At 41.4% G+C, this 25,106-nt stretch overlaps 1 protein-coding gene and 1 long non-coding RNA gene across 5 annotated transcripts in view; both read right to left on the reverse strand.

The window, feature by feature from the left end:
* ldb2a (LIM domain binding 2a) overlaps positions 1-25,106 on the reverse strand; it is an 89,463-nt gene that overhangs the window by 31,038 nt on the left and 33,319 nt on the right. For all 4 annotated transcript variants that reach the window (XM_019887422.1, XM_019887421.1, XM_019887420.1 and 1 more), the window contains exon 3: positions 2,793-2,965. In XM_019887422.1, the coding sequence (XP_019742981.1) occupies positions 2,793-2,965 (173 nt within the window). The remainder of the gene's footprint in view (positions 1-2,792; positions 2,966-25,106) is intronic.
* LOC109526254 (uncharacterized) lies at positions 658-1,426 on the reverse strand. The gene is made up of 2 exons (XR_002170294.1): positions 956-1,426; positions 658-770 (listed from the first exon to the last, which is right to left on the reverse strand). It is a non-coding gene; the product is annotated as an uncharacterized LOC109526254 (long non-coding RNA).

Consider the following 25,106-nt stretch of genomic DNA (forward strand, 5'->3'; position numbering starts at 1 on the left):
GGGGGGAGGGGGAGGGGGGGGGGTTGCGTGAGGGAAAAGCGAGGCGAAGCAGAGCTGATTGAGATTCGGGCCTCCGGAGCTGGGAGCTGAGGGACAACAAGCTCGCTTATTGGAATTCTTCTTTTCTTTTTTTTCTCTTTTTCCTAATAAATTAATTATTCTCATCCAATTTAGAGCCAGATGAAAAGAGCGAGAGAATCACAGCGGGCAGAAAAATGTAGCTTTGTGGTGACCGGGCCCACGGCGCCTTGCTCATGTCTGAATGGTAATGTTATGTATTGTGTTATTTATCATTACAGCACGTTTTAAAGTGGCTGTGTCGCTAATATTCTCAGTCCAAATGAAAAGTTATTTTGAGGGTTACTCCAAAACATGAACTGTTCAACCATGCATGAAAGCCCTGACTTTTTTTTTTTTTAATTATTCAGCTCGAGAAATGAGGCTTAGACAGCAATGTAAAATTTGGTAGGCATATCGTTCATGGACCCACAAAAAAGTTTCAAGAACCCATGCCTGAAAATTACAGGATGTGTGGAATTTTGCTTTGAAGTGGACATTTTTGGGTAATTTTGCCCATTTGCTAGGGTCGTTCAGAGACAGACTTGTCCTCGAGATATATATATATATATACCGGTGTTTAGATTATATATATATATATTTTTTTTTTTTTTGCGATTGGTAGGGGAAACATCCATTTTGTTCAAAGCTGCCTTTTTAGGGGCATTTTAGAAACTCTGATAAGTAAAGTCAACATTTTGAAAATTCAGCCCCTGAAGCCACTCACTCAGCAACATGGAATTTGGTAGGCATCTCTATCAGGAATGTACTCACAAAGAACTCTCAAAATCTATACCCAAAAATACACAAATAATGAACCATTTTGGTTCAAAGCGGCCTTTTTACGGTCATTTTGAAACTCTGATATGTAAAGTTACAAATTTGAAAACTAAGCCACTGAAGCCAGTTTCACTGAGCAACATGGAATTTGGTAGGCATTTCTATCATGAGTAAACCCACAACAAGATATCAACAACCCATGTCTGAAAAACACAGGAAGTCCACCATTGTGGGTTGATTTGGACTATTTCCAGGGGTCTTTCAAAATTAAAATGGCAAACAGATTTTCGCAACAGTTACCAAAACTGAAGCAAATACTGTACACTAGATACATAGACGACACAAAAATGTGAAACGTTTCATCACTGTGTGCGCAAAGCACAGCACCAACGGCCTGAAACCAGGAAACTAATACACGAACGGGACACATTTGAAAATTCAGCCCTTGAGAACACCTTCCTCCTGAAATTTGGTAAGCATGTCTTTCAGGCATCTTGGGGTTGTCATGGTTCTGTTTGTGACCAACGGGTGGCACTGTAGGGCTCCGCCTGCAGCTGCACACCTGTTGGTCATTGTGTCGCTAGTTGTCACTTTAAAAGACTTGATGCCTGTCCATTCAGTGTCGGGTCATTGTTGCTGTTGCTGGTGCTGTTGCTGTTCCTGACTTTGGTTCTGTTCGTGTTTTGCTTCTGCCATCGGTTTTTGTTTGTTACTTTGGATTATTGTTGTTTCCAGGCCTTTGTTTGTTCTGGATTTAGTTTTTTCAGCATTTTGTGAATAGAGTTTGTCGAGTTCACCCTGCTCCTCCCTCTTGACTGCTTTTTGGGGTCCTCCATCACCACCGCATCGTGACAGGGGTCTTGTTGACAAGTGAGGGCATGAGGGAGCGATGCAGCGTCTGCAGTGTTGCGGACTTTGTATCGGTCTGTCGTGGTGAAGAAGGAGCTAAGCCAAAAGGTGAAGCTCTCAATTTACCAGTCGATCTACGTTCCAACCCTCACCTATGGTCACGAGCTATGGGTCATGACCCAAAGAACAAGATCCCAGATACAAGTGGCCGAAATGAGTTTTCTCCACAGGGTGTCTGGCTCTCCCTTCGAGATAAGGTGAGAAGCTCGGTCATCCGGGAGGGGCTAGGAGTCGAGCCGTTTCTCCTCCTCATTGAGAGGAGCCAGATGAGGTGGCTCGGGCATCTGATTAAGATGCCTCCTGAACACCTCCCTGGTGACGTGTTCCGGGCATGTCCCACCGGCAGGAGGCCCCGGGGATGACCCAGGCCACACTGGAGAGACTATGTCTCCCAGCTGGCATGGGAACGCCTCGGGATCCGCCAGGAAGAGCTGGAAGAAGTGGCTGGGGAGAGGGAAGTCTGGGCTTCCCTGCTAAAGGTGTGCCCCCGCGACCCGACCCCGGGTAAGCGGTAGAAAATGGATGGATGGATGGATGGATGGATGGATGTCTTTCAGGTTCATGAAAAAGAAACAGGAAATTGGCCATTTTGCTCTAAAGAATACAATTCCAGAGGTCCTTCCAAAACAATTCTAATTATTGTATCATATTTGAATGGAACGAGAAAAATAAATTATGAAGTGCAAGGCAATTTGGCCCCTGGGAAAATACTGATTCCATCATGAATCAAAAGTGAACACCTGACAAGGCATCTCAAATTTGTGTATTAATAATGTGCAGGTGTGACTTTTAAACAGCAGCAGAGTGAAACAGAGAGGAACAAAAAACACACAGCATTAATGTTTAACCGTTTAAAGCTGCAACCTGCTATATGATGACAGAGGGAATAGTGGCTGAGTTACATTCTAGATACTGCGGCTAATTCGAGGTTCATCTTGATTCCACCTTCGCTATCTCGTCGACTTTTAAACGGTCACTTACAGGGTGGATTTTGCTACAGCGGGTGTGTCCGGAACACATCACGTGATGAACGGGGTTCAGTGTACCTTGGTGAACATGGGCTTGCCATGCTGAGTGACCATGGTGCACTGGTCGCAGTCCAACGTGATGCACGAGTTGTGGAAGGACTCCTTGGAGTGCTTGAGGATGTAGTGCAGCTCACTGACGCCGCCCTCAAACACCGTGCTGAAGTAACGGGGGATCAGCGTCCGTCCAATCGCTGCAGTGGAGAAGGGCAAATAGGACAAGGGACGATGTGGTCAATGAGATAATGTGTGGAGAATGCTCACGTGCTAACAGTTGCTAAGAGCAAAGCAAAATATCACCTGGAATACAAAAAAGGGATTTTTTTTGTACAAAGGGGGTTTTACATCATGTGCTGTAATTACATACTGTATACCCTTTCAAATTGGAATGTATAAAAGGCTAACACACTAATAGAATTTATGCTAGTATCATCGCAAGACTGTATCTTGAATACTAAAAGTACATAGGCAGATGAATCGAGAATTTAAATCATGCCGAGTATCGCAAAACCCTTTCAAATGAGAATGTAGAAAATGAGAACATGTATTAGTTGGTCTGATAAACTGTGGATATATACAATACAGTACAGTTGAACCTCGTTACAAAGTACCTTGAGGGACATAACGAATTTGTATGTTATAACAGTAGTTTGTTGTAACCATTTCAAATAAAATGGCCACCAACTACGATGTATAATACAGTATGAACATTATAAGATTGAAAAACATAAACATGTAATTCAGTATATACAAAAACATGTGTACAGCATGAAGGAAAAAATTATTCTATTAAACATGAAACACACAACTGTTACGTTCCTACTTCATTCAGTCAGCAAATGAAATGTGTGTTCTCCAGTTCAGGTTGCGCCATGCCCCGAAGCCTCTGTCACACGTTTTTATGTTCTGGTCAAAACAATAATAGTGTTTGCCATATAGCGGTGTCTTAGTTTCAAGGAACTAAGTTGAAGTGAGTTGGAGGGTGGGGGAGCTTCATTCTGACAACAATAGTGCTTTATTTCCAAATTGTGGCATCTTGGTCCCAAAGAACTATGGTGAAGTGAGTTGAGGTGCTTTTAGGCAAGTTAAGTCACATTTATTTAGATACTGTAGCAATTTTTATACACAGGGCAACTTAATGTGCTTTACTCAATCAAAAGCACAACACCTAAAAGCGTTTACAAACAGAACGGATGAAGACATTCAAAGTTAGACACAAAATATTGCTCCACTGCCTTCTTGTCGCATCTTGTTTCCAAGGGACTATGATGAAGTTGAGGAGCTTCATTTGGACAAAAGTAATGCTTTGCCACCATCTTGTTGCATCTTTATAGCAAGGAATTTTGTTAAAATAGATTGAGGAGCTCAATTGTGACAAAAAAAAAGTGCTTTGCCAAAATCTCATGGTATCCTGGTGCCAACGAACTACTGTATGTGAGTTGAGCGTGCCATTTAGACAAATGTAGTGCTTTGATGCTAACTTGTGGCATCTTGGTGCTGAAGAACTGCTGTATGTTGGAGTGAGTTGAGGCATTTCATTTCGACAAAAGTAGTGCTTTTCTGCTATCTCATGGCATCTATAGGCAATTGGTGACATCAATTCCTCATGGATTTTCACTACTGGCAGCAAGGCTCGGTCAGTAACTCCGTATAGAAAGCGCCTTGGCCAGGTTACCTCACAATTTAGACCGTGCCATGTAGTCCAAAACATAAACATCAAAACATCAAACTCAGATGTCTGAAACACTTTTGATAATGGGTATGATGCCAACATGCGAACAGTTGCTATGCTAATGTAATATCACATTCAAATCAGTAAGATACCAGCATCACAAAACGCGATTTTTTTCCCCTTTATTTAACCTCGTCGGGTGGAATATTTTCTCATTTTACAGTGACTAACTTTTGTTTGTTTTTTTTTTTTTACACCTGTATGTTTAGGCAGTTATAATGTCACTTAAAAGGTTTTACGCGGCTGACTTCAGAACAGATTATTTCCATTTCTATTGTGACCAATAGGAAAAATGCGTGTGTGTTTTTGTGTGTGAATTTGTGTGTGTGCACAGCCATGACTGGCATGTTTTTCCAACTCAATAGTCAGGCATGGCTAAGTAACACATACAGTGTTTGGCATCATGAGCAGCAATTGGACCCCTCGCTCGTCTCTCTCTCTCTCTCTCTCTCTCTCTCTCTCTCTCTCTCTCTCTCTCTCTCTCTCTCTCTGTGTCTGCCTCGCTCGCTCGGCCAGCACTACAAAACAAAGTAAGTCTTGCAGTGGAGCTGACTGCTAATGAGCAGGAGCTCTGAGGGGGGTTGCGCGAGCAGGGGGGATGAAAGATGGAAAGAGGGAGCGGTAGAAGAAGGGAAGATGAAAAAAATAAGGGTTGTCAGCGAGTGAGGGAGCGAGACAGAGAGAGAAAGAGAGAGCGAGTGTGGTGGCGAGGTGGATTGAGGCCCAGAGTTTGTCTTGCCAAAATAGGCGTCCCAATCAAACCCAGCGTGCGTCGCCGGGGGTGACAGAGTGATAGATGGCAAGTAATGGCGGCCACGCTGGGATCGTTTCAAGAGTTGCCGTCGTCGCTCGGCTCTGGTCGGCGTTCTTATTTACACTCAAGCCGGCTGGACTGAAGAACGAGCAGCTTGGGGTCCCTTGTAAAAGTGTGCAGACTGTTGACATTACAAGTCAGATGACATCCATTCATGAAGGCTTTTACACCACAATGAAACACTAAAAGTAGTATAATAGTTGACGGTGAAACCTCAGACTTTGATGTCATACTTGGCCGACTCCAAACCTGGTAGGCTGAAATCACTCACAATATTGCGTTGTCTCAGACCGTGGTTCTCCAATTTTTGATACCAAGCACCACCCAGGAATTGAATCGGCTCTCCAAGTACCACTACAATGACTCACATTAAAATACAGTAGGCCTAAGTGTTCATCAAAAACATGACAGAGTTTATATTTCTAAAGTTATAATATTACAAGAATAAAAGGTACCTTTCCAGGAATAATGTCCAAATTATACGCAATTAAAAAAAAATAAATCATAGTAATCCCAGTCGTGTTGTTTTCGTCAACGATGACAATGCCGAAATTGTTTCGTTCACGCCCCTTTTTTTTCCATGAAGATAACGAGAAGATGATAAGTTAAACTCTTTGATGACTAAAATATGACGTGATGTGTGAGTTTTCGTTGATGAGACGAGACTTGACCAAAGTGTTAGCGTGTGGTCTATCAGACGTTCAAAATGCATCTCTTCCTATTGTGGATTTAATCTGTCAGTCAAAAAATATCAGCAATGCTGCTGCAACTTATCCTTGTTTGGTTACGCCCACCACCTGGCCGGCACAACACATCACGTCTGCTGTCAATAGTCATACACACGCTTTCCATTGATGGACCATGGTGGCAGTGTCAACAAAGGGGCTTGGTGGTCAGAAACGAAGAAAAGATACATGGATATGCTTTCTGTACAACCCAACAGAAAGAACAACTCAATGCATTGGAGACGGCGGTAACGGTAAATGTGGCTTTGCTTAAATTAAGTAATATAATAACAATTTAATTACAAAGATTTTGGGCATGTTGGAGCCTATTCCAGGTGTCTTCGGGCAGTCGGCAGGTACACCCTGAACTGGTGGCCAGCCATTCACAGGCCACATATTGACAACCAATCACATACTCAAAATCACACATAGGGGCAATTTAGAGCTGGCATGTCCAGCTCCGGGCCTGGAGGGCCGCTGTCCTGCCTGTTTTCGAGTTCTCCCGGCTGCAACACACCTGATTCAGATGATCAGCTCATTAGCCAGCTCTAAAGCAGCTTTAGAACGATCCTGATGATTTGAACCAGGTGTTGTTGTTCCTGGGAGAGCTGGAAAACAGGCAGGACAGCGGCCCTTGAGGACCGACTTTGGACACCCCTGATTTAGAGTTTTCAATTCAACCTACCATGCATGTTTTGAGAATTTGGGAGGACCCGGAGAAAACGCACGCAGGCACGGGGAGAACATGCAAACTCCACACAGGAAGGCCAGACCTTGGAATCAAACCCTTGATTTCTGACAACCAATATCAATTCATTTTGATTTTCTTGCAGTGGAAGGAAAATAATCATTGGTGACGCTAATGCATCATGAGGCCAGTTTGCCAACGACGAACAAGGAAAGACAATACATGAGGTTCAGTCATGTAATGTGGTGGTGTTTTTTGTGTCTGCAGGTCATGTGGAGAAATCTTATTTCTGCGTATTTCTATGCAGTACAAAAACTGTGAAGAGACAGTTTACTTTTGGGGGGAAAATAAACACTTGGCTGGAAGAGATGAGTTCCATTTCCATTTCTTTCAACGGGGAAGGATGATTTGGGATACAAATGTGGCCACAATACAAATCCAACTTGTATATCAAGGCGCCACTGTTTATGATATTAATTAGACAGGTTTAGAACATCTCACTTTCTGTGTAGTCTTTCCCCTGGCTGGTTGGCTGGCTGGCTAGCGCAGCTTCAGAGATGCGCGATAGCTGGCACGGACTCAGGAGGGAAGACAACGAGCGGCATATGCCTCTCAAGTAATGTGTATCCAAACATGCAATTTACAAATAATTAACGCCGTGTTAATTAGTCACATTAATTCACGCCACTTTGTCGAGATTGTTCCCCCCAATAGACCCCCCCTCTCCCCCACCTTACCCTACCACCGGCGGTGCCCAGGACTCCTGCCAGCAACGTCAGCCAGCCAGAAAAGACGTCAGGAGCCCTTTTTTTGTTTGTGCTCTGAATAAAGAGGGACCGCTGGTGCGAACGCTCACACACAATCACAGACACACACTCCCATACACACAATACACAAAAGCTTGTACACGCGGTGCGCATATAAAGAGTGTGCAGACAGCAAACACAAAATAAACTGAGGCAAGTACACAGAGCCTCCCTGCCAACAAATACATATCTTTTACAGAGGCCTGTATACACCCCAAAATGTGTTTGTACAATTCAGTCCCATTGAGTAGCCTAGATCCATCTGAAGTTTAGTAAATGAATATAATTTATGGAAATACGATGTTTAACAATTTGGCCACAATTAGCTGCTATGCCATGTCCACATGCAAAGACGAAAACTAAAATGCTTCACAAATTCATGATATCTAATAATTTGTCTCCTCTACATAGTTTAAATTTGGCAGCAATCGGAAAAAAATGTCAAAGTCAACTTTGCCTTGGAACTCAAACTGGTTTCTGGGGCTGATTTTTATTCATTTATTTTTTGGGATATCAATCTGAAAATCTCAAGAACAAGTTCGCCTTTGCAGGACCCCTGAAAATTGCCCAACAAGTCTGCTAAAATATCCACTTCATATCAAATTGATCAACTTCCTGTGTATTTTTGCGCATGGGATTTTAAGACTTTTTTTGTGGCACTTCTAAGGATAAACAGACCCACCAAATCTCAAGCTGTTCAGTGAAATTGTCTTTGGGGGTTGAATTTTTTAAATATCCCTCGGACATTTGACCATTACTAACTCAGATGGTTTCGTGTTGTGTTGTTTCCTGTGGCACTGTGTAGGTGTCTTTGTTCTGTTTTTTTTGTTTTTTTTTTAACCATAGTTGAACATAAGTCAGCATGCGCAGTGCAAAGGCCATCGTTAACCCTACACCATGACGCTTTGAGCTGCCCACACACCCCACGACATACACGCGCACACATGCACACGCATATAGGTAGAGACACACACATCCATAGGATATACAGAGTATACATTTAGAGTCGTAATGATGCGCAGAGGGAGTGAGTGGAAAGGCTGCTGGGCAAACAACAAGCACACCCACATGCAAGAACAACATCAAACACTATACAGTACATCCTATAATACACACAATATAGTTTTGAGTTTACCCTCAGATATGATTGATTTTCCAACCAACAACTTACTGGTTGTATTAATTATTCATGACATATTTAATTTTTAGCAATGTGCCATCTGATATCATGGGGGAGTTTGTTCTAATGGCCAATTCTGAAGGATTTGGCACAAAAGCAGCAATTAGACATTCTGGAGGACTAGATGCTTCAGGATTGCTTTTTCAAAAATATGTAGTGTAACGCAATGAAAATCAAGAATGACAACTGGGGACATATATCGGATTAAACCATAAACGTCAAATCTTGCGAGACACGAAAGGTCACAGGCATAGAAAGAGAAACAACAATAGATCATTTTGAGTAAATAATCAATTTTAGTACAATGATGTGAAATATGATAGGGAAGACTGGTTGGGAACTACTGATATAAAGATTAACTCCACAAGTGTTTTGTTTTGACTTTGATTTTTTTTGTTGTTTTTTTTTTTTTTTTTGCAAGATATAGAATATGTTTAATACACAGTCCTATATCAGCAGTTTTATTGTTTTTACATATATGCAGCATAGACATTAATTTTGCCAAGCAGACACTAACATAAATAGCATGGGGCCGACAGCATAATGGCTAATGACTAGCATTGACTTATATAAGCAAACGCATTATAGGAGCAACAACAACAGAGTGGATCAAGCATCTGGCTGAGCTCTATTGATTTCCTTACAGTGTGCAGTGTTGTGTACAAACCCGCGCTTTGTTCGACCTACAGTGCGGCCCGTGATCAATATGCTAAGCTAAAAATACTATCGCAATCGATGATTAGCCTTCGGCGTTCACTAGTGTTGATGATCGGCGAGACGAGAGAGGGATGGATGAAAACCGAACTGACATATTGATCGGCCCTGGCTCGATTATCGATTGAGCCAGTTCCGTGTTCGCGGCTGAAATCGGAGGGTCCTCGCGTCATTGGCAAAATAATTATGTGCACTCAAGTTAAATGTCTGTCCTCCCGCTGAGCGAGCTGTCACGTTTGACCTGCGTGCTCTGGCCACATGCAATTATGAAAATTAACATCTCGGAATTGGGCATGTGAGATTCCTTTTTCTTCAGACACCCCAGAAACAGACAAAATGACTGCAATACAGTGGTTTCAAAATCCCAAATTTTTAATTTGCCGGCAATCGTGCAAAATCTGTCGAAATATTTGCTTCTGAAGGACTCAAAAAAAACTGCCAAAATTCATCTAAAACGTGGGTTCAAATGAAGATTGCAGACTTCCCGAATCTTTTCCGGAATGGGTTTTTGAGAATTTTTGGGAGGCAAATCATGATAGAAAATGCCAACCAAATTTTATGCTGCTAAATGCATCTGGCTTTGGGACGGATTTTATTTTATTTTTTGGTGGATGTACTGTATTAAAGTTTCCAAACAACCCTATAATGGTGGCTTCAGACCAAATCTGTTTCTTTTTCGAGAATGTCTTTCTGAGAATTGTTGGAGGGTCTACCTATAATGGCCATACCTACCAAATTTTATTAGTTAGCTCAGTAAAACTGGCTTTGGGGGCTGAATTTCCAAAATTGTGGAGCAACTATGAGTGTGAAATGGCAGCTCCAAACCAAAATGGTCAACTTCCTGATTCTTTGCAGACATGGCATCTAGAGACTTTTTTGTGGGTCTATTTTTGGTCCACATGCCTATCAAATTTCAAGTGGGAAAGTGAAACTTGCTTTGGGGGCTGAATTTCAGACATTTTTGTTACGTTGTTCTGTTAAAATTAAACCTCACATCTAGAAGAACGCTCACAACTAGTGGGGTTTTCCTCCTACACACACATGCGCACACGGAGTATATGCACCAGAAGGTGGGAATCACTGCCCAGAACATGAAATATTCATGGGTCATAAAAGTTTAATTCCATCTCTGGTCGTCCTCTCTGCATACTTCCTGTCATCAAAGCTGGCATCTTATGTTTTTCGTCAGCTCAACAACTTTGCTGCTGCCTCCTACCATGCAAAAACAACAACAGCTTTAATTCAACCAATCAGATGGTCTCGTGTACAGTGAGGAGTGATTCCGTTACTATTTAGTCAATCAAGATGGCAGCGCAGTAACAAAAAGGAGATTCTTTGTCATTATGCATCAAGCATGACCAAATATGCATACACCTAAATACTCCGGTTTGAAATCCAAACCCTGACCAAAAATCTGAATTTGAAAACCTACTTTGAAATCGGAACCCTGTCATTACCCCCCTAGTTGAAAACCTAACCCAGTCTTGAAACCTTAACATGATCTTAAAACCCTAATTTGAAACCCCAACCATGATGTAAAAGCATAATTTGAAGCCCTAACAATGAATCCAAACACATCCTCAATGTGTAAGCCTGATTTGAAACCCTGACCCTTATTTGAAACCCCAATTTGCAATATTGATGAGAAACCCTACTTTGAAACCCTAACCTATCCATCTTGAAACCATAGTTTGTAACCCTAATTTGAAACCCATACCATGACTTCAACCTCAACTTTGAAAACCGAACCTTGGCACTAACACAGGTTTGAAACCACAAATTGCAATCCTAATTTGAAACAGTAAAAGTGACTTTTAACACTAATCCAGCCTTGAAACCCTAAATCACGTTAGAAACCTTAATTTGCAACCCTGGTTTGAAACCCAAACATGATTAAACAAATACTTTGAAAACTTAACCTTGTCATAAAATGCTAACGCAGGTAACCCAAATTTGAAACCATAAAAGTGTCTTGAAACCCTAATCCAGGTTTTAAACCCTAAACCAGTGGTAGGGAACTCTGGTTCCTCGAGAGCCATTTCTTGCCTGTTTTAGATCTGTCTCTCTACTTCAACACACCTGATTCAAACGATCAGCTCATCAACAAGCTCATCAAGAAGCCTGAAATGATCATGATCAATTGAATCAGGTGTGTTGGAGTAGCGAGAGCTCGAAAACAGGCAGGATATGGCTCTCAAGGCACCGGAGTTCCCTACCCTTGCCCTAAGCCATTCTAGAAGCCTTTAGCCTAACTTGCTACTGAAACTCTGACTTGAAACACTTACACAGGGTTGAAACCCTTAGTTGGAACCCTTACTTGAAACCTGAACGCAAACTTTGAAACACTAACCCTGACTTGACTCCATAAACCTTAATTTGAAGCCCTACCAAACTTTAAACCCAGATTTGTAACCCTGACTTGAAACCTCAACCATTACTTGAAAGCGTAATGCCCACTTAAGGACCTATCTTTGTGTGTTTTATTGGGAAAATATGTCAAGTTTTCCATCCAAGAATGTCTTCAGAACAGTCTAACAAAAAAAGTCCATTAAATTTTCGAATGGTGATCCAGGAATTATTCTGCAAATCCTTTACATGAAGAGGCAGTTTAATTGCGTGTGGCGTTCACAGGCTTGAGTGTGTTATGTCAGATAAAAAGGTGCGACCTTTGTAAAAAAAGATGAGATGGCCTCACCCCTAACTACAGACTGTTAAGCCAATCAGAAGCCTGAGCATCGTGATGAACGTGATCAGAATTAAAACAGAAATGACCAAGTTTTTGCAGCTGCTCTTCTGTCTCAGCACAGCAGAAAACAGAAATATAATAGTTGACAATTTCTTGCATGCTTTGAATAGGAAAAAAAATCATCTTCAAAACCAAATTTGTTACAAATTTGGTTTTGAAGATAATGTTGGATGAAAACCCAAATTTAAAACCCGAACAATGTTTTGAAACTATCCATCCATTTTCTGATACACTCTTCCTCACAAGGGTCGCGGGTGTGCTGGAGCCTATCCCAGTTATTCGGGCAGTAGGCGGAGGACACCCTGAACTGGTCGCCAGCCAATCACAGGGCACACATAGACGAATAACCATTCGCGCTCACGCCTCGGGAGAATTTAGAGCAGGGATTCCCAACCAGTCGATCGTGATCGACCGGTAGCCCTGGTCCTAAGTCCATTGCAGTGGGTGTAGGGGGAAATGGGCAAAAAAAAAAAAAAAAAAAAACATTTGTATGTTTGTGTGCGTGTTATTCATATGATATATTTTTGTGTGAGTGTACACTGCACCCTAATCATCCTGTCAGTTTCATCCATCCAGCCATTTTCTGATCCGCTCCATCCTCACAAGGGTCGCAGGGGGTGCTGGAGCCTATCCCAGCCGTCTTCAGGCAGCCAATCGCAGTGCATGCAGAGATGAACAACCCTCCGCGCTCACACTCACACCTAGGGACAATTTAGAGTGTTCAATCAGCCTGCCATGCATGTTTTTGGAATGTGGGAGGAAACTGCAGTACCCGGAGAAAACCCACGCAGGCCCAGGGAGAACATGCAAACTCCTCACAGGAAGGCCGGAGCCGGGATCAAACCCACGACCTTTGCACTGTGAGGTTAACGCGCTAACCACTGGAATACTTTCACAAAAAGTATTTAAAAAATAAAATTTACTTTAAGCTACGATGGCGCGTGACTTGCATCACCGGAAGTTGTTAGCAATCTGCCATGACAGCTTGCGATCACAGCTGTTGGGTTATAGCTTTTTAAAAAAATTATTCTCATTCAGTTTGTTTCTTCTGCAATTCAAAGCCCTGACTTTAAACCCTAGTTTTAATCCCTAACCCCGTTTTGAAACACTACCTAAACAGCAACACCCTGCCTTACAACCCCAATGTGAGATGCCAATCCTTGTTCAAAACTGAAAAAAGTCTTGAAACCCTAATTTGACATTTTTGTTTGAAATTTTACTACTGTTTTAGAAACCCCACTCTCAAACCCGAATCCTGGTTTGAAACCTTATTTTGAAACACTACACTTGCCTTGAAACCCCATACATGAATACCTAACCAAGGTTTAAAACTGTAACTTTACCATCAACCCATCCATCCATTTTCAACACCGCTTATCCTGAAGAGTGTCACGCGGAGTTCCTGGAGCCTATCCGAGCTGACTTCGGGCAGAAGGCAGACAACACATCCTGAACCGGTCGCCAGTCAGTCGCAGGGCACATATAGAGACAAACAACCCACAACTCACATTCATATGCGCACCTTTACTGAGTGGAAACCGATCCCACACTGCCCATACACAAGCCCGGCGAGTGTACCACTATGTACATAATTTGAACATTTGCTTGAAAAATAAATGACTTGTACCACAAGTGATCCTGTACATTCACATGACATGAAGACACTCCATAACTTCGACAAACAAACCAAGGCTAAACTTAGCATCTCTCTGGCATACAAAGATCTTAGAAGAATCAACATTTATGATTCCTACAAAACGTGCCTACATTTACGACTTTCTTAATGAGACAAGTCATTGGCGCCATCTTGTGTAATAAGGTAGCAAACAACTCTTCAAGTTGTTTTTTTTTTTGCCACTAGCGGTTTGCTGTCAAACTAGACTTAACAAAAAATTTCATGTTGTGTAGTTAGAACACCCGCATAACCACATAAAGTCTACTAGCTTGACACATCACCTGATAGATAGGTAAGAATACTCACAGTTATATACAGCGGGCCACACATACTGGCGTATTGACCCCTCTCATACTTTTTCAATATTTAAAAAAAAAAATGACGCTTTTGGTTTTGGGAGGGTTTGAAGAGTTTTATTTTCCAATTATATATCAATTATATATTTTCACTGTATTCCTGATCCTCTGCAAAGAACAGCTAATATGAATGTAGCTTGCCGAGGAGTTGTGACCGTCTCCTGTTTCCATTTACATCTGTATACCTGTATTATATTGCACCCTGGTGGCCAGGGTGCACACACCAGAAGGAACAGCACAATGTCTATCAATTAAATTGAAGCGTAATTTTTTTTTAATTGAAATTAATTATGTCATATTTGTATGCTTTTACAGAGAACAATATCATAGCGGACTATTTATTTGATTATAAACACACTACAAACGTGGTGGTAGTGGGTTTTTGGAGGGGTCGGGCGGGGGGGCTGGAACAGGTTTGTGGCATTTCCATTTATTCCAATAGGGAAAAACCATGATACGAGTGTTTTTTGAGTGACACTGTTTATTCTTTTAGAGGTTTTGTTTGAAAATAACGCAAGGTGAACACTGCATTGAAAAGATCTCACATGGGTTAAATAGCATCACACACGTTGCCGACTAGTTTCGGCTTAGTGGACCAATGTTGGAGGAAGAGAAGGATGAGGGTGAAGGTGGGACGAGAGAGGGAGAAAAAAACATGAGGGTAAAATGAAGATTGGGGGGTAGGCTGGAGGACGGAGGATGGAGGAAAGGTAAAGCGGGGGAGTGGGGTTGTTCCCTTGAGGCCAGCCCTCATCCCCTCTTCACCTCCATCCATAATTCAACAGTGGGGTGGGGATGATGGTGGGGGCTCCTGCACTAACCCCAAGGGAAACAGGAGACATAGACGCTAACCCTCCCCAGCTCCCCCCTTCCACCCCCCACCCCTGATAAGCTAACAGCAGCACACCCCAAACACCATAACAGCGTATCACTGTCCCCATAAAACAGACATTGCGAGGGACTGCTGTGACGAGGCGCCTCCACGCTGTGCCGTTCGATACCAATACACACACGCGCACACGCATATCAACAACACACTCGCAATTCCTGGGGAGTCCGAATCAATGGTAATGAGTGCTGCTCGTCTCTGTTAGGCCTCTGATAATCAAGCTCTAATCTGAAAGGGGCAATGATACCTAGTAAAGACCCCGACACCTATTTAGTGAGTGCTGTTCTCGTGTGTGTGTGTGTGTGGGGGGGGGGGGGCAGTTCATTTACTTGATGAACTGCCACAGTCTTCCCCTGGATGTAAATAAATAAATAAAAGGATAAATAAACAAATAAAAAGCTCCACTGTTTGCAAGCAGGCCAGTTTGACATGGTCAACAGTGTAAGTCAATGACGGTCACCACGGCGACATAAATCAACCAAACTTTCAATGTAAATCTAAACACACACACACACACACACACACACACACACACACACACACACACGCACACACACGTGCTTAACCCCAGTGAAACCCTAAGATTGACTTCACCTGATTTGGCCTCAAAACCTTAATTAGAAAACCCTGAACTTTGAAAGCCTGAACTTTTAATCCCTAATTCCAAATGCTAACCTTGATTTTAAACCCTGATTTGAAATTGTAACGCAGGCTTGAAACCCTATCTTCAACTTTAACCCAAATTTGAAAGCCTAATTTCAAACCCGAATCCAAGTTTGAAATGCTAAATTCAAAAACCTGAACTCAAAATCCAAAGTGAAACTTGAAACCCTGATTACAAACCCGGAAATTCAGCCCGACACAAAAACCTCAATTCTGCCTTGAAACCCAATTTTTTTAGTTTGAAACCCTACCCCGTTAAAAATGAAATAACCCAGTATGAAAACCATCCATCCATTTTCTGATCCCTACCCTAGATCATGTTTGAAAGCCCAAATTTTCAGCACACTTTGAAACCTTAATTTTCAGTTCTAGGTGACTTGCAACTCTGATTTGAAACCCAAACTCTACCTTGAAACCTTGATTTTCAACCTTAACCCTGTCTTGATACTCCCATTTGAAACCCTAATCCAGATATGAAACCCGAATTTAACATCCTAACTTGAAATCCTAACCTCGTTTTGAAGCCCCACCTTGAAACCATACCATGAAACGCTAATCTTGCTTTTAAAATCTCAACGTCAAATCCAAACCCAGGATTGAAACCCTCATTTGAGATCCTGACCCTAAAGCGAAACCCTAAACCTGCCTTGAAATCCTTACTAGGAACCTGAATCGGCACCTGTTGCTTTGGCATGCGCTAACAGCCTGCGAATGTCAACAGAGGATTTCTTTTTCAACGTTTATTGATGTACTTTTTGGGAACCGAAGATAACTATTGTAAGCCTCAGATGAAATAATTAAGTTAAAAAAATGAAAGTAGAACAAGAAAAAAAATAAGTTTGTTTGCATGTGTGTGTTTGTGTAAAAGAGCCACATAAACATTTAATGCCTTAAGTAAAGCCTTGCACGGACCGGAGAGGCTGATGGGTCTCTGGCACACTGTATTATATATAAATATGGATTTTTCTTCCACGTGTCAATAACTCGGTGTGTGTGCGTGTTGTGTAGGTCTTCCTGCCAGTGTGTGTGTGCCAATCTTTTCTAGGTGAACGTGTTGCCGTCCATCCGTCCGTCCGTCCGCTTTGCAGATGAAGCCGCTATTCATTATTAATCCGGCTCTCGTCTCGGTGCGCTCGCATGGCTGACCTTCCGCCGGAGTCTTCCACTGTTAAAAGCTCAGTCGCTGCACTTTGCGGGTCACTTTTTCATGAGCGCCTTGTTTGTTGCTGTAAAAAGCGCTGGGGCTAAATTACATCGGCGCATAAAAAAATAAAATAAAAAAAGACGCAGGAAAACAAAATGGCAGACATGTTCGGTAACGGACCTCACGGGACTGCTTTCAAATGGAAATGTGTGCTGATAAGCATGTCGTGTGTGGAGGCGGTTACACATTTAGACGGAGTGCTTGTATTTTCCCCAAAGAACAATTTTGAATTGACTCCATTTAAATTGAAGATGGGACAGCAAGAGCACGGTGAGCCTAGTGGGTCGCATGTCTGCCTTGCGGTTCTAAAGTTCCGTGTTTGTCTATATTGGCCAAGAGTCCTTCTTGTGTTGAGTATTGTAACAGCGGAAATATTTTCTTCTGGAGAAAATAATTGTCTTCTTTTCTGGGAATTGTAATATTAATGTTTGGTCATCTTTTCTTAGAAAGTGAACAAAATAATTTGCCTTCATTTTCAAAAATTGCAACGTGATGTTTGTCTTCTTTTTTGGAAAGTGCAACATCCATGTTAGTTTCTTTTTTGGGATGATGCCAAATGCATTTTGCCTTTTTGGAAAGTACAACATCAATATTTTGTTTCATTTTCTTGTTTGGAAGGGGCTAAATCCGTTGTGCGCAAGTTTGTGCTTTTTGGGAAAGTACTGTATAATTATGGGCAATTTGTCTTTCTTTTGGGAAAGGTAAAGATCAATATTGTGCTATCTTTTTGGAACATGCAGCATCAAGTTTGACATCTTTTTTGAAAGTAAAACATTCATTCGTTTGTCTTTTTTGGGGGGGACATTATTAGTTCGTCTTCTTTAGAAACTGAACATCAACAGTTCTTTGAGGGAGAGGGCAACATCAAATTTGATTTATTTTTGGAAAGGATGAGTCACTTTCACTTTCTTTTCTTGGATGGTGCAATATCCAGTTTTGGAAAACACAACATCAATAGTTGATCATTTATTTTGGAAAGTGCAAGATCATCAGTTTGTATTTTTTTTTTAGGAAAATGTGATATGAATGGCGGCCTGGTTAGCGCATCGCCCTCTCAGTGCAGAGGTACCGGGTTCAATTCCAGCTCTGGCCTTCCTGTGTGGAGTTTGCATGTTCTCCCTGTGCCTGTGTGGGTTTTCTCCGGGTATTCTGGTTATCTCTCACATTCCAAAAACATGCATGGCAGGTTAATGGAACACTCGAAATTGTCCCTAGGTGTGAGCGAGGATGGTTGTTCGTCTCTGTGTGCCCTGCGATTGGCTGGCAACCGGTTCAGGGTGTCCCCCAAAGACAGCTGGGATAGGCTCCAGCACTCTCTGCGACCCTTGTAAGGATCGGAAAATGGATGGATGGATGTTATATAAATAGCTGGTTTTCTTCTTTTTTTTTTTTTTGGAAAGCACAAAATCCATTTTTTTTTGTTTTTGGAATGGACAACATTGGTAGTTTATCGTTTTGTATGAATGTGCAACATCAAGAGTTTGTCTTCTTGCAAACTTTTTCTTTGCAATTCAGTTCATTCAGTGATGAAAAACATCTTTCTTTCTATTCCGGCAAATGAATAAATACAGTCTGACATGTTATTCAAGAAATAAAAATGAGCCTTGTCACTTTTTAACATATTTTTTGGATTAACTTGAAAATTCGTGGCGAACAACAACAATATTATTGAAACTTTTGTTTGAGTTGCATAGCTTCTACAAACTGCTGTACTGTATCAATCATTACAGAATCCTCAAAGAGATGATTTAGTTGAGCCGGTTCGTGAGCTAAACTAAATTACCCAACCAGGCGCTGAAAATTAGCCTTTTGCAACAAACACTTAACATATATTCTCTCTGGTTTTGTTGAATCAGAAAGCATGCATATTAGGCACGGCCTCTATATGAGAGCTGCGTAAAGAAATGTGTAAAGCAGGGGTGCCGTTGTTTCGCCACTCACCCATTTCCTGGTGATACTTTGAGCATACACTGTAAGAACTTATACAACTTGTGAAATGACCAAAATTAGCCAAGTGCGTTCACACTATGTGTCGCTTGCCACTCTTCTAGGCTTCAGATGGCCGAGAAAAGTGGCAGCAGTGATGAGCAAAGAGGAATAAGGAGGAGGGCGATGGCTTTGGTAGGCATGTAATTGATCCTTTTGCCGCTTTCTCTCCTTTCACGCACTAATTCACTCGGGAGATTTGTGTCGGTGACAAGCCTCCTCGCCATGGAGCTCACTTGTTTAATTGGCCGGAAAAGACGCCACCGAGAGGCCGAGCCGGACGCGGCGGAAACAAGCCACGTCGTACGGCCGCACAAGTCACTTTAAATTAGGTGTCTGTGTGTGTGTGTGTGTGTGTGTGTGTGTGTGTGTGTGTGTGTGTGTGTGTGTGTGAGAGAGTGTCAGACAAGGCACAACTCCGGCTAAGTCGCTCTAAATTTCAACGAAATAAGGTTAGAAACTTGTCAAAATAAACGTCTGTTCAAAAGGAAGGAATGAAACCTGCTGGAACCCAAATTTGTTCACATTCGGATTTAAGTGTAAAAAAATTGGGGTGAAAACAGACATGAGGTTCACCGACATATTTAAGTCACAAGAGGCTCATTCTGTCATTAATGAAGGTACCTGCTTACATTGTCTGCTGTCACGGGTCAGGCGCGGATCTCTGTGTCCTTTTCTGCACACTGATGTCTACATGAGAGATGTGAGTGGGCCATATTAAAATGACCGGAGCTGCTTTGACTGGCAGTGAATGGAGTTGATTGTGTTCACGCCCACAACGGAATAAACCGTGCTTTAAAAAAAAAAAAAAAAATACACAGCTTTGCGAGTGTCTGTGAAATTATCAATGTCTAACATGCCTTGGTGCATATTTTAGATGTGTGTTGTGCCGGTTTATTAGGTTTTTATCGTAACATATTTTATAGATTGTTTTCATTTCCTATTTTGTGTTTCTATTTTGATTGTTTTGTATTTTGTTTTATTTTTGTATCATTTATGACAGTTAACATTTTTATTGAAGATTATTGAATTCAGGCTTAATTTTAAGGTATTTTATTTTACAATATTACCAATCTATTAATTGCATTTTATTTTGTTATCTATTGCGTGTCCATTGTGTTTCATTTGCATTTTACTCTATTGTTAGATAGATTCCAGCATGTCCCTGACCGTCCTGTTTACGATAATGGATGGATGTTTAGTTTAACTTTTCATTGCAATTATTGTCCTTTTCATAATTTATTGTTCAATTTTATTGCTTTGTTACTGTACTTTATTTTCCATTTGTATTTCATTGTAATTCATTCATTCATTCATTTTCCGAACCGCTCGATCCTCACTAGGGTCGCGGGGGGTGCTGGAGCCCATCCCAGCTGTCTTCGGGCAGTAGGCGGGGGACACCCTGAATCGGTTGCCAGCCAATCGCAGGGCACACAGGGACGAACAACCATCCACGCTCACATTCACACCTAGGGACAATCCAGAGTGTCCAATTCATTGTAATTTATTTTTCAATTTTATTTTAATCATAAGTTATTTTTTCAGTACTTAGTGGTGTTTTTTATTTTTATTGTTTGTATGTATTATATTTTATTGTTCTCCTTTCTGTTAATTGTATTTTTCTTTTTTAATGTCATTAACTATAGGTTTTCATTTTATTGTATTTTACGGTATTTGTTCTGGATAGATTTTGTAATTTACTGAATTTCTTGTTCTGTTCTTCTGTTTTTATTTTACATTGTTTTATTTGTCAAGGTGCGAAATGATTATTATCAATCATAGTAGTGACAGTAAATCCTGCTCGGGGAGCACTCACAGATCACAATGACAAAATTTTGACACAAGAGGGTGAAATGGCAGAAACTCATTAACATCCCATCAATTGTTAATGGGTCTTCGACTATGGTCATTTTTATATGTGCCGTAAATGTGACAAGTGAATGTACAACGCAACAGTTGTTCATAACATGAGCACTGATTTACGCGAGGATGCGTCTCCACGAGGGAGAAGAGTTGCAGGAAGGACGACTAGCAAGCTGGCGTTGGGCTCATCTATTGTTTGAGAGGCCGCCTTTGTGTTTGTGTCGTTTCGGCAGCGGTAGTGAGAAACGGGAAGCCCGAAGAACAGCCCATCCTCGCGGACTGCTGGGGCCCTCCGATAGCCGCTGCCCGCCTTCCTGTTGGCACCGTTCCCGCCCTCCACCACCAGATCACAACACCGGCCACACTATTAGGTACACTTGCACACATTCGAATGACATCCAATAGTTGAGTTAATAGTATGCAAGTATGAATAAGTATGCAGGCATGTAGAACGCTAATTATCAGCTTAATACGGAGTGGCACGCGACATGACGTCACCCTTGAATTCCTCTGAGAGACGGTTTACCTGCCTCAGTTGCTGTTGTGGTTTGCAACAGAGTTCAGTTTCTGTCAGTTTCGTGAGTTAACATTCAAATGTCCAGCTTTGAGCTGACATAATTGGATCTTTTTTGGGGTCTTGTAGTTGTTTTATTTTTCAACATGCAAAAGACCTTCGTTACAACGAACCATGGGAAGCTAACTGCCGCCGCGACCTTGCTTATGAATAAAATGTACAGCGCGGCCTTCCTCTACATTGCTAAGCAACGTTACTGATCGACTCGTACATTGGTGTACCTCCGGAGGCACGGCGCGCATGGTCTGAAAACATGTCTGGTAAACGGAAGCAAATCTTGCTGTGTCTGAAGGCTGAAATTATCTCTGCCAGATGACGCTCACCCGAGACTACAAATTGGCAAAGTCAACGATTTTGACAATCATCCGTAATGGCAACAAAATAATGGCAGAGTTCGAGGCCAACATATTGAAAGATGATCGTAAATGGCTTCGGGGTGCGGCACATCCTGAACTGGAGAAGGCACTTTTTATTTGCTGACTGAATGCTTTCTTCATACTGCATCCACATGTTTGTAATTTCATTGGAAATATTGACAACGAACGAATGTATTTGTTTGCATTAGTCATTGATGATTTGTTGACTTCTTCATGTTTGGGTGTCTTGAAAAGCTGAAACAATAACCGAATTTTCACGTCCCTAAGACGCGCATAAAAGTCGGAAGTTTTCTCCAAAATGGCGCCAAGTGTATGCACTGTATGTGTATGCATACCTGTCAACTTATACGGTTTACCCATAGTTCATACGGATTTTGTGGTGAATCTTACGTATATGGTCAGATCGCACAAATCATACGGAGTAGGAAAATTTCCGTTTTTTTTTTTTTTCCCCCTAACAGGTAGTTCCGTTTGCTTTTGCCCAGAATGGTGCTAGTCTACTCGAATGCTTTCATTTCCGGTAACTTTCCAGTAAATCACGTGGTTCCTAGTTGAAAACAGCAGAGTATTCATTGCATACTTCGGTAGTGTACAAGCAAGTTCTACAAGGAAACAAATATATCATTCATATTTCGTGGGTTTTTTTCTGCCGTTATTTTGACATATAAAATGCTTTGGTATGTTATAAGGGTTTTTTGCTCTTTATAAGGATTTTTTTGGTAGTTTATACAGGTTGGCGCTCCGAAAAGTTGACAGGTATGTGTATGTGCCGAGTTCCAAAATCTGTGAATGCTGTTGACTTGTATGATGGGCCCGCTTGGCAGACTGATGTGCCAACACGTTGCTTCTATAGAGGAAAGGCGGACGTAACAGCATGCAGACGTTAAAGTGGGAAGGGTGGGCATGAAAGGGGACGCTATAGGCACGCCCCCGGTAGGTGCCGGTATGTGCACTGTGCAAAACAACATCCCGAAAATGGCACTTATAAAGAGACGCGCTTACTAAACACAGTTTAAACTTCAAGCTATCAGTTACGCGGATGACCTTGAGCAGCCGCGAGAGAATTCAAGATCAACTCATCATGGTGCTTGGTGCTTTTGTTTTATGAAACGGCGCCATCTATCCATCCGGGCAAGGATGACCGTGAGCAGAAACATCCGGCGGGTTACAAGGAAAAGCTGTCCATCGTCCACTCCTACTGCAGTAAAAAGAGTAATGTTCCGCTTTGCATTAAATAAAGACGCTTCTGGGAGATTTTAATCCTTTATTCTGCCACTTTGCTACCTTCACTTGGATTGCATGACTGACTGTTCTCTCAACCAATCCCGACGTTCCTACATACCTGCTTGGGCTATGGCAAGGGATGAGGGACAAGCATACATTGCATTTTGAATTACAACAATAAGATTAACGACACACAAAGCCAGACTAGCCACATCAACATGGACGAGGTGCCGGTCACTTTCAACATCCTGGTGAACCACACTGTAGAGAAGAAGGGGACCGGCACGTTCGCGGTACACACAACAGGGCGCATGAAGTTGTCTTTTACTGTTTTGCTTGGTTGCCATGGTAATGGACAGAAACGGCCAAAGTGAAGTTGCGAGCGGCGTGGGAGCGATGGCCAACACAGATTTACTAAGACTGGGAAGCAGCCCCAGGCGAGTTCCGCCACAATTTGTGAATGGATTGTGGACGCTTGGGCTAACATGTCTGCTTGCACTGTTGTTTGAGCTTACACAAAAAGCGTCATCATTTCTGAGGAGGCGCACGGCAACGAGACAGACTCTGACAATGACGCGAGGGAACCTGGCGATTGTGAACTTGCCCAGACGTTTATTTCAGATACATATGATTAGGACGTTGATGGATTTGAGGATGAAGATTGATCAAAAAAATAACGTGAGTACATTGTTAAATCCTTCAATAAAGTACAACCGAACTCAGTTTTGCTTCCATTGCCTTTTTAAAAATGTACGCTAGCGTGCATGCATGCTCCCATATTGTTTAAGCTAGCCTATGTTTTATCATGCCCGCGCCCAAGAATACCATGCTTCTTGTGTATGTGTTCCATGCAGAAATTGCACACTTAACTGCCACTAAATAGGGTGTTCCGCATGGTCATGAAAATACGGAAATCTCCCAAATGAAATTCTGCTGATGGGCAGTTATTCGGTTAAAATAAATATGATGTGCTCACGCCCACTTGAATCATGCAGGCCGCATGAAAACATCATCAAAGTCAACCTGCATTAATTTGTGCTTTTATTATTGATTGGCAGCACTCCAGAAAAAATACTTCTTTTTTCGACAACCATTCTTCAAGTTGAGTGGATGAATTGGTCCATGACAAAGCAAAATACGATTGATTTTCAATCACATGCAACTACGATGGCTAATGCAGTTGAGGTCAAAGGTTAAATCTGTACATGTCAACTTAACTCAGTGACAGCTTTGAGGTAATCAGCGATTACAAAGAAAGAACGGAATTGATTTTAAAGTGGAATTTTTATTCTTGTGACTTTACAACCTTTCGAGAATTTTAAATAGTCTCAGACAACCAATCATTTGATTTACCATCTGGGTAAAAGATCATCGAAGCAATCATCTTTCCCTTTTACAGTTGGTCAATGTTTGTGGGGAATATTATTTTGTATTCTTTTTTTGTAAATTGTGATTGCGATGTATATTTTGAAATGATTTTAAAAACACTGTTTAAATTTAAAAAAATCTTTGTTTTTATATCTTTTTTCATTAGTTTTGTAAAAACAAAAAATCATCATTAAAACTACATATATTTTTGATATTTCTAAATTCAATTAGAAACATATACTAGAAACATTATAAATTTACTTGAAATTTGATTGAGGTTTTTGATAAAAAGAATTAAAAGCACTAATTTTTAATTATTCGATAAAATTTTTTTTATTAATCAGCGATCTATTCTTAATCATGTAAATGTTTTATTATTTAGTATATTATTTGCCGATATGGATCTTTATTTGTACAAAATATCATTATCCTGATAAGTACTATGATTGGCTGGCAGCCAGTTCAGTGCGTACACCGCCTACTGCCCAAATACAGCCAAGATAGGCTCCAGAACATGAGGACACGGTTTGGAATTTTTGGGGGGGTCTAAATAAATAAAATTGGCATTTAGAAACTGTATTTTGTATTCCCTTGGGTTGTCTCTGTGTGATATTAAAATTTGTTTGATGCAAATACTTTTTCACGGTAGTGTGTGTGTGTGTGTGTGTGTGTGTGTGTGTGTGTGTGTGTGTGTATATAAATATGTATATATAAAAGACTCTCAATAAAGAACAATAATAAGATCAGGAGG

This window comes from Hippocampus comes, unplaced genomic scaffold (genome assembly GCF_001891065.2).
Source record: "Hippocampus comes isolate QL1 unplaced genomic scaffold, H_comes_QL1_v1.1 scaffold202, whole genome shotgun sequence".
Lineage (NCBI taxonomy): Eukaryota > Metazoa > Chordata > Actinopteri > Syngnathiformes > Syngnathidae > Hippocampus > Hippocampus comes.